Source organism: Trachymyrmex septentrionalis, unplaced genomic scaffold (genome assembly GCF_001594115.1).
Source record: "Trachymyrmex septentrionalis isolate Tsep2-gDNA-1 unplaced genomic scaffold, Tsep1.0 scaffold83, whole genome shotgun sequence".
NCBI classification, from domain to species: domain Eukaryota; kingdom Metazoa; phylum Arthropoda; class Insecta; order Hymenoptera; family Formicidae; genus Trachymyrmex; species Trachymyrmex septentrionalis.
Genome location: NW_017306018.1, coordinates 2,217,597 through 2,228,429, shown reverse-complemented (window position 1 = coordinate 2,228,429; position 10,833 = coordinate 2,217,597). Strand labels below are relative to the sequence as shown.

Here is a 10,833-nt window from a genome sequence, read left to right as displayed (position 1 = left end):
TATATATATATATATATATATATATATATAATAAATTTATTATTTAATACATATATATATAAATATATATAAATATATATAATATATCACTAAAATGGGATTGACACGATAATGACAACGCTAAAACGTAACGAATCTAATGACAATGCGTGTAAACAGAAAACATGATTGGAAAAGTCAGATTCTGATATCGAGCGATATTAATACCCTTTCATAACAAATTACATTATGCATAATGTAAAGAGAGTCACAAATAGGCAATGGTCATTTACCGATTCATTAATAATGCAAATATATTTAGAACTTAATATTTAGCTCCGTGACGTTATATTATTCAACGTATAATCTTCATATAACATTAATGGCACCGCGGAGATATTTCCGTGAAACAGTTATGTAAAAAATAACAAACTGAGAAAGAGAGCATATACCAAACAATTTTCAAAGTGTTCATCTTAAGATACGAGATTTGGTTTACATGTAGTTTAATGAGAATTTTTTATCGCCACACTTGTGGAACGAACAGAACAGATTTCGAGCGACTTGAAAGTGATTAAGAAACGCCTGCACGAACGTACGATAGACCAAAAAGAATCTTCTTCCGGAAGTAAGACGGGCGATAGAGCGATGCCGGAGGCTAACGAAAAAGAAAAGCTACAAAGAGACAAGAAAAATCAGCTCTTTCTAACTCGGTGTTCATTAGAACGAATAAAACTTTTCCGTTCTCTTATTTGTAATGACACAGTTTCGGAGATTGTTCGGTACACTGTTGTTTCATTTTACAGACAACGATGTTTTGCGTTAGCGACTTTTAAACAGAATGAATAATAAACGGCAAAAAACAAAAAAAAAATAGAGAAAAAAATACTCAGATTCTATTTATTTATTGATATTCTTCATTTATTCAGTTATATTCAATATTCTTCATTTAATTGTAACTTGAAAAGGATTCGTTGAAATTAATATGACACAATATCATGCATTGTATAATTTCAGATATAATAATATGAATGAGTGAAACTCATATATCCCCTCCCATTCATTCTGTAAGTAAATGATATATAGTTTAAATCTTGAAAGCAATCCATCCGAAAAGCTCCTAAAGAATGCCCGAGATGTTGTCGGTCGACCTAGAAAAGTAATCCGCGGGAGAAAATCAAGATATTTAAGGTCTTACGAAACAAAGACTCTAGGTCTGAAAGAGAGTCGAAGGGAAAGAGAGAAACCAGACAAAGCGCTGTTGAGGATGGTCGACGACACTCGAGCACGATCCTGGCGTAGGCCCGGGCAGTGTTATCGGTGTCACGATAGCTCGTTCGAGGATTTAAGTCCTCCGGCTATCGTGATTCTTAGAGTTGGACTACTTATATGAGGAGTGAGAGAAAGAAAGAGAAAGGGAGGGGAGAGGATAGACAGAGGATGAGTACGCCTAAAGCGTCCACAATGAGATTTTAAGGTGTAAATTTAAGCTTTAAATTTTAAGCTATAAGAAATAACCGTTATTCATTAGAATTGCCATCCGTCCTCTTTTTCTGACACCGTCTCTCTTTTTTAGGGAAGGACAGATTTTCTAAAGGCGTCTTGAGAGTAATTATGTTTCTTTAGAAAATTTTCTAAATATTTTGCTTTCACTTCTCTTGTGCTACTTTGTAATCCCAACAGCCACGCGATCGCAATTAATATTAAAATGAATTTTTGACTTACGATGTAGAATTGCAAAGTAAAATTAGTAGTCTAAACTATTTTTGATTAATGTGTATGAATTCTTTAATATACTTTATATTTGTGTATTTATTTATTTACGATTATTTTATTTATTTGTGGATATTTCAAAAATATCAACAAAAAACACGTGGATACATTCTAAACTTGTAAATGAAACTTTTTATTTTAAACAGAAACATTTTGTATTTATTTTTTCTAGTACAAAATTGCTCTTTGCGCTAAATGCTAATAAACATTCAAATGTGAAATAATTATTCATTGATTGTTCTGATCAACTTTGTCAACTTACACGCATTTTTGTAAACATTAGAGGTTGTAAGCAAAATGGAATTTTTGCTCTGCAAGTTTTAATTTTGAAAATTTTCATGTGATTACACTGGCAACTTTATCAATCATAATCGGTTTTTCCCTTCACGTCCGACTATGATTGATTAATTTCTTATGACTCAAAGCTCAAGTTTTTTTACTAATTTAAAATCTCATTATAGACGCTGTTTAATAGATCGCGGCTCGAGATCAGCTCCCTTCCGTTTCCCTACGAGTTCGCGTCCCGTGGGTACCAGCGGATGCTCGCTGGAAATAAGGATGCTCGTGAGCTTGCACAACCACGATCGGTCAACGTCTGAGGTTTTCCATTCGCGACGCGATAAGAATCCTCGATCTCGCGGCTGGCGAGTATCAGGGGCACTGGCCGCGGATCAACGTCACGCCGAGACCGTCTTCCTCCTCCGATCGCCTTACATTACGTTCCGCTAAATGAAGAAGTATCATCTAGATCTTTCGGCTCATGAATATCACATTCGCCGCAATGGTCTTTGTACTCTTCAAGTATCTTCCGCTCCATTTTCCAAGCTTGAATTATTTAACTCCGGTTACGTTTTCCCTCCGTTTCGTCTTCATCCCGCTGCGCAGGCCTCGACCCCACCACATCACGCCGAACCGCCCTTTACACCGCTGCTACGCATCCCGAGTGTTTTGCAAATTCGCGTGATCCTCCGGGTGGTCTTCCGACACGCTCGGTAATTAGATCGGGGAGGAAAGTCACGTACGATTGCGTGCAGCGGAACGCCCTAAGAACGGCCAGACCGGCCGAAAAATCTTGATTTGGCGATTCGCGGAGCGCAGCATGCGAAATATCGTGCCACACGTATTTGCGAAATCGGTTCGCCAAGAACGATATTCCGCCTCGGCTAAAACATTTCATGGTTATCGCGTTGGCGCATAACGAAAGAAATTTAATTACTCTCGCGTTGCGTTCATTAACATGGAAACTCCTCTAATACGTTAATGTCGAGCGCGTCAAACCTAGCGGCCGTATATGCCCTGCTGTATAAATTCGCTTTCCAGGGATATATTCGATTAATATAAAACATGAACCACGGTGTAATCCAATTACTCGGGCAATTACGATTAAATATTAACTTAATGACATTCGCGATAACCATCATCTGCCATCCACGTCATGTACGTAATACTTTTCTGCGTATACTTTTCTAAACGCTTCTAGAGAGCGCTCTGTCCTTTTCAATATTTCCTTTTCGCATAAATTTTTTCATCGCAGACAACCAGCAGAATTATAATTACGTTCGCGGAACACATACAGATATGACGGGAAAATGTATCGCTATATATTGTAAGATCGTGGAAAAAGAGACCGGTGATAGTCGGTGCGTCGATAAACGTCTTCGGATGGTAGTAAATCTCAATTATTCTTAAGGGAAAATTATGTTAACTCGCGCCATTTATCATCCGCTTAAAATCTAGATCTAGTATAAATCTACTTTACTACCTAATGCGCGGAAGTCGGGTGAAATTAGTTCCAGAAGACTTATGATCCGTTCTTACGAATGAAAGACGAGAAGATTTCGCAATGGGTGAATATTCAAATATTCCAACAAAGGACCGGAGAATAAGTGGCCTTACCTTGGCAACTCCGTAGCCCTTTGCACGTAGCCTGAAGAGGCAAGACACCACGACGGCTGGTGAAACGGCTGCTATGACGCTTCCAAGGAGGAAACCCCATACCCATGGTAAATCCAAGAGGTATTTCGTCAACACGGCAACCACTACAGTTTCCACCACCCACGGTATCAAACCCAGCTTCGGTACGGTTACTTTTAACCTTTTCAGAGCGACCGGATCGAGATCCAAGCCTGCTTTGACAAGTATGATAACCAGGGAGATTTTCCTGCAAGGAAGAAAACAATGAAGAAAATATATAACTTGCTTCGGCGCGTGCACAGCATGGCAGGGAAGAATGATTTTGCTGAAGTATTAAAAATTTAACTAGATTCACGCACACACACACACACACACACACACACACATAGAGAGAGAGAGAGAGAGAGAGAGAGATCTGAAGATAATTTCGTTAGACTATCAAAATATGGAGGACTCTCAAATTGGTCGGTACAATATTAAAACTTTTCGCTCATTATGCTTGAACGTTCTACATAATTATTTCTGATAAACCGACAAAATTATTTTCAGATCTGTACACTGGCGGATTTAGAAATTTATCAAGGAGGGAAAGGCATACATGAATTAAACGAAATTATTTTTAAGTCAGATATGAAAAGATAGAATATTTAAATTATTATTGATATAAGAAGTATTATTTAAATGTATAATTCATAAAGCGTTTTACTTGAAATTAACACAAAAAAAGAATGATATAATCTATGTATATTCTTTTATACCCGTAAGTTTCTTAAAATTGAAGAATATTTTTGGGATAAAAAAATTAATTAAGCATTTCAGTAATATTTTTAAATATTTTTAAAAGAAAAAAAAAACTCCAAAAAGGGATATGACCCTATGACCTTTTCCAATAGATATGTATCTGTCTATTCATAAATTTATAGATATTCCAGCAAATCCTTTCCGTGTAATTCGAAGCATTAATAGCTCGGTTATCGCGGAAATCTCTTCCTTCGCAAAAGTAGTTAGAAATAAAACGACGTTCTATGCATAGTCTTGACCAATGCATATTTTCAAGTTCGACACAACGTTCAAGGAAAGAAGTTAACCAACTACTTTACGTAGCGAGCGAGGAGGAGGAAAAGAGAAAGGACGCGTTCCTTTCTGCAATTCGTATATCTTCCGAGGCCTCGCATCCGCGAATCGAGGATGCACGAGGACAAAAGTTTGTGCGGCGCGGACACGCGCCGTGTCGCGGAGCTTACAATGAAAATTCAGGTACGAGCGATCGTTGAAGCCCCGGTTGTCTCGAACTTTCGAAAACCCGTTTAGGAAAGGCACACCCTCGGAAACTTATCCTATTACGAGTTTCTCCCGACGAGAGAAAGGTTTACGAAGTCGCTGCACGGGCGAGCCGTGCATTTTGTACGGCATGACGTCGCGCGCGTCGCGTCGCCTTTCGATCGCAGAGAGAAGCGTCGAATTTACACCGACACACAATGTAGTGCATCTCCCTTTCTCTCTCCTTTTCTCTCTCTCTCTCTCTCTCTCTCTCTTCCTCACAATATTCTATTATTAATTATTTCCGCATATAGATATAATATTCTCCATACTGAAAAAACGATGTGTGTGTTTCGCGGATCTTAACGCCGCGCGTGGGTTTTTCATTTAATTATAATTATTTAAAAGCAAAAAAGAATCACTCGTGGAAGTATTAGCATCGTTATTATATACATTGTGTTGTTACAATAATATACGCTGAAATAAAACAGCGCAGTCTCTCAGCCGTGTGTTTCAGTTTGGAACGGATAATTGTCTTTTCACATAATTTAGAACATGCGGGCAACCAAAGATTCGTTTTTCAATTAAAGCATGATTGTTGAGAAAGATTGTTGTGTGTTAATTTAATTACTCTTCTGGTAGCGGAAGAATTAATTCCCGTCGGTTTATCAGTCGCTTTAACGATGCGGGAAGACCGCAAGTAATAAAAATATATAATCGAGACGAATATATACGTTGATAGTAAACTGTACATCGGAGGGATCGCGATAATTGGTAATATCGAATACGTTTGCATAGCATTTCATGAAGCACGAAATGCCCATCTCGATGTTTGCTTAATTGTCATGTAATATAACGTGGCCATGCGCCGAACGTACGAAACATTTGGGCGATCCGTATGACTTCATGATTATGTAAACGAAAATGAATATTTAATTATATAGACATAATTCAGTAGGACGCGGGTGTGTCCACGCTGATGTTTCATTTAAATTGCAAAGCGTATTGTTTTGACGCGTTGGACGTCGAATTAACATGTGAAAATTTTGATCTTCAGTCTTTAGGCTTTCGGCGTATCCACCTAATTTCCAGAGTAGAGTTTCCTCCCAACAAGATTCTGCATTACGCAAACAATTATTGCCACAACCTTCCGGCCGATGAATCTTTCCGCATCGATCAAATCTTCTTGATCATCAAAGAATTAATAAATTCCGAACAATTGTGGTGATCCGCAATCTACTATCATCTACTACTATCTACTACTACGTTCATCACTCTGGTTTTCCTTGCAGATTAAAAGTGATCTTGCCTCGAAGGCGACTCGATAATCACGTGCCGTGTAATTTACGATCGACATCCGTGTAAGTAAACGAGCGTGCAGTTAACGGAATACTCGCGCTACATCGCGACGGTCTTAGAAGGATTTTGCAAAAAGGTGAAGCTAACAAAAGTTTTACGATTTTTTCCATTACATCCACTACTGAGAGGAGTAACAGCGTGGTAAAACATCTTTATACATTATGTAATAATCCGAATATATAAAAATAAATTTTACATTGTATTATAATACAACGTTTAGTACCTGTATTTATGAATGTAAACAGGTACAGTTTTTTATTTGTGAAATAACAATTTTCTCTGGGGAAGAATGTATAAAATGGTAACCTTTCGTCGCCGTTGCACTGAACGGAAAAAGCGGAAAGCTGAATAATTGTATCCGTAACGAATATCGCACTTCAACATCGCGAGATCAAAGGAACTTTTTTTTTGCACAAACTGGAAATATCTGGAAGGACACTTTCCAGCGAGTCTCGCGTAAATTGTGTCCGGGGAATGCCGTACGCGTGTGTCGCGAGGATATTTACGGGGGACTCGCGCTCGTACGTCTTATCGACGTGGAAACGTGAGAGTCTCTTGAGAGCGAAAAAATTCGCGAAGAAACGCGACTCGCATTACTGAGATATTGCGACGAACAGAAAGTTTTTCGTTCGACTAAATGAAAGAGATGACTGTGAGAAAAAATTCTTTTTTTCACGCTCAATTGAGAAATGTTCAGTTGAAGTATAAAGAAAACTAATATTTTTATCATGGGATAGGACTTTTTTTTGTCCATTCCGCGATAATATTCATGTTTCTTTCAGTACATTACATTATTGATTATCTAAAAGTGCTTGTGTGCTCTCAAGCAGTAATCATGATTGTACAATGTAATTACAAGCGTACCTACAAAGAGACATTGTTTGCTATCGTAAATTTTCGTATTACTTTACAGTCGAAACCGACGGAATAGTCTCTCGCCCTACAAGACTTCTCGCGCTACTACGCCATAAAGTTTCGAATGTGTTCTTATTAAAAGACATTCTTGAAATCCTATAAACTCGCGCGGTAGTAATATTCTAATAATTGGAAAATTGAATTGTGCGAGCCTCGACATAATTTCAAGTTGTACCGAAAAACAAATAGATTACGTAACGGTTTACGCTCGTCCTAATTCGCAGCTATGCCATTTCGGTCATTTCCTAATAACTGACTGAATAAATTACACATGTCAATAAGCGCCTGACCGCAGTTTGATCACTTTATTAGTCTTGCAGTCGATGTGGACCGCGGCTTCTGGGGATGTTTATGTGGGCATACAGTGATAGTATGCCCTAGATAGTTTCGCCTGAGCGAACGTGTATGTAAATCGCTTACAACGCGCGGCCTATGTTTACTCGTATTTAGCTGTATTTAGCTTAGGTGTATCTTCCACGATCTTCCAACGACCCGCGTAAACGCCCGCTAAAACTAGTGTTACGTTTAACCATCGCGTGTGACAAAGCGTCCTGTCGACGGTCCCATCGAAAACATGACTATCCGTCGTTAGCTCAATGTGTTCGCGAAGCGAACGTGTAGTGCGAAAGCTCAAGAGACAATCTTCAAGATTAAGACGACTTATAGAAATCCTGATAACGTCGTTTCGCAGTGTCAATTGCTTTAATACCTTCACATTAACCTTGGCATTATCTTCCAACTATAATGAATAATGAACTAAAAGTTGACATGCAAAGTCACGTGGAATAAACGTGACAGATGAGCTATTAAAGGCATCGTTAATGGGAAACTTATGACCGACGTCGCGTCTGGTTTTTTTTCAGCATATAATAAAATGTCCATTCTTCGATAATGCCTCTAAATGCAATTTTTCGTGCCATAATGCCAACGTTTATTAAATCATCTTCATTTTTAAAAATTATCGTTAAATTCATAATTGCATAATTTTGCGACTCTGTAATTCATACGCTTTAAACGAGATCTCATTTAACATGTTATTAAAAATTACATTATCCGTGTAAACTTATCGTGCGATACTTATCAATAAATCTGTACCGATAATAAATTAAATCGACAGATTACAGAGATATCTCCGATAACTTCGGAATTAACTCATATGATAATAAATACTTATTGCTAAAGCTTTTCACAAGTATGTAAGAATTTTTTTCAGTTTTTTTTTTATACCTGTCTGGAACGTACAATTTAAAAATCTACTGAAGTTTAAAGACCCAGGTTTGCAGGACAAAGGGTGAAAATTTCATGTTGCCGACGGATTAACGTCCGAAAAAACGTACTCGTTGATACAACATACGAAATGTGTTACAAATGTAATTTATAATTTTTATTATGAGAACCGAGAGAAGTAAATTGGCTGACTTTTAAAAAAATCTAACCAGTTGTTATTTGAAGTTTTTGTAAAATTTATATAAAAAGGCTTGCAACTTCACAAAGTGAACAGCTATAAACTGAATATAAAAAGGAATTTCATTTTTTTTAAATGAAACAGCAATATTTCGTGATTGCCAATAACCGATAAAGTCGTTGCGTCGATTAAATTCCTAGCAAAGCCGGGTATAGTGTTTCAATAGTGTTTCAATAATCCATGGCTCGCCAGCATTAACAATTCTAGCTGTGCTTCTCCGTCATTAGTAAGCTATTCAAGTTATAAGGCGAATTTGACCAATCGAAAGGATGATGATTGAGCAAATTCTGACACAATTGCGAGAAATCTATTTCGAAACGGAAGGAATAGAAATCTTGGTCAGCCATGATCGACGATAATCGATGTAATAGTGATAATTACTATCATTCTGTATTAATGGAATCGTTTATTACATCCTTTAACTTCGCGTTATTATATATGAAATATTTCACAGACCGTTTCTCAATAAAGGATCAAACTCGACATATTCTTCTTCGAGCATTAATTCGTAATATATGTTCGTGGTAACTTAGTATCGTATGACGAAAATTTAATAGAATCTAATGTTACTTGCAAAGTAATATATCTCAAATATATGCATGGATTAATAAGTTATAATCCTATAGCAAACTAGTTCTAAAGATGGAGACAAAGTTGAGTATTTCGTCAACTTCGATAATGATATCGTGATGACATCGATCAGTGCAAAAAAGTGGGTCAAGTACACGCGCGGAAAGTTAAGGATTAATTTGCATACTTTTCTTATCTAAACGCACCTCATTGTAATTTTAATTTTATATTAACATAAACGAATTATACTGCAGCAAGCTTGGATACGCTTTATCCTTTCTTTCTTTCTTTCTTTCTTTCTTTTTTTTTCTGAGAACGTGCGGCAAACTCCTGAGATCAAAGACTAACGCAGCCTGCGTAAGATTATGAATATATCCTTCTATCGTAAAATATGGTGAAATCTTGAAGAGTCACCGCACGCGAGGAGAAGACAACTGATTGTGGGAAACTCAGCGGATCTTATCCGACCCTTTTGTCAACGACATTCGTTAGCGAGGATGCAGCTTGAATTTGATTGCCGCTAAAGCCGCACTTGTTATGCCGTGCATAGAACCGTCGTCGTGCGTGTTCATGGCGAATCACAGTTGTTAGACCTCGACCTTAAAAAGCGACCACCTTGCGATTACGATAAGTTGATCGTTACCTCGAACATTTTCAAGGAACCTTCAAGTAATCGTCATCATGTCATCGTCGTCGTTGTCAATAATGACATGTTTTTCAAATAATGACACGAGTAGAAATAACGATAATTCGCAATAAACAAGCAACTTAATCGGTTCCACTTCGAGTTTACGTAAGAACTTAATCCAATAAGAGTTCTTTATGCTTTCTTATTATTTCTATCCTTCGCTTATCAAATAAAATCCGATGCGCGTTTTGAAATGGCGATTGATTCTATTCAAAACTAAGTAGATTATAATTGTAGAATAGTAAACTTTTTAACATTTTTAATAAAAATAAGAAAGTTTTCACAGAAAGTTTTTTTATTTTTTGATTTTTATATCTCACAAGAGAGACACCACGATCAAATTTCATTAGTTTATCATCCGAAGGAGATTTATGTTAATATTTTCAAAAACAACATATCGAATATATAAAGACTCACCAGATTAAAACTCAGATAAAACAAAAGACTACAAGCCAAGCTAAGTTTTCATGTCTGCTCATATAACAATGAAACTGTATTACATAAAGTATATCATGATAATAATATGTAAATCATGACAAACGTCAATCTTTATTAAATCATCTTCATTGTTAGAATAATAAAATAATAAGGTTATAAAATGTGACATAATATTCTAATTACAATAATTGTTGTAGATACAATGTTGTTTGTAAATAAAATGTTACAAAAAAATCTAACTTGACTGATAGTCGTTTAGTGTTTAAGTTATAATTTTACTTTTTCGAAAACATCGTCTTTCAGATAATTGCCACGTTTTTTACCTTCAAAATGTTCATCTTTTATCTCTTTCAAGTCTGAGACTTACAAATTTTATTACGAATTTTTCATCGAGATGATCTTTTTTTCCACTTTAGAGTTAAGTAAATTTTTAAATAATTTTTTACAATAGTTATTAATTACTTAAACAATT

The 10,833-nt window shown here is 36.5% G+C and overlaps 1 protein-coding gene across 1 annotated transcript in view; it reads right to left on the bottom strand.

Annotated features, from left to right (window-relative positions):
- LOC108754964 (mitochondrial sodium/hydrogen exchanger 9B2) overlaps positions 1 to 10,833 on the bottom strand; it is a 23,438-nt gene that overhangs the window by 6,971 nt on the left and 5,634 nt on the right. The window contains exon 3 of the mRNA XM_018497644.1: positions 3,649 to 3,913. Within this exon, the coding sequence (XP_018353146.1) occupies positions 3,649 to 3,913 (265 nt within the window). The remainder of the gene's footprint in view (positions 1 to 3,648; positions 3,914 to 10,833) is intronic.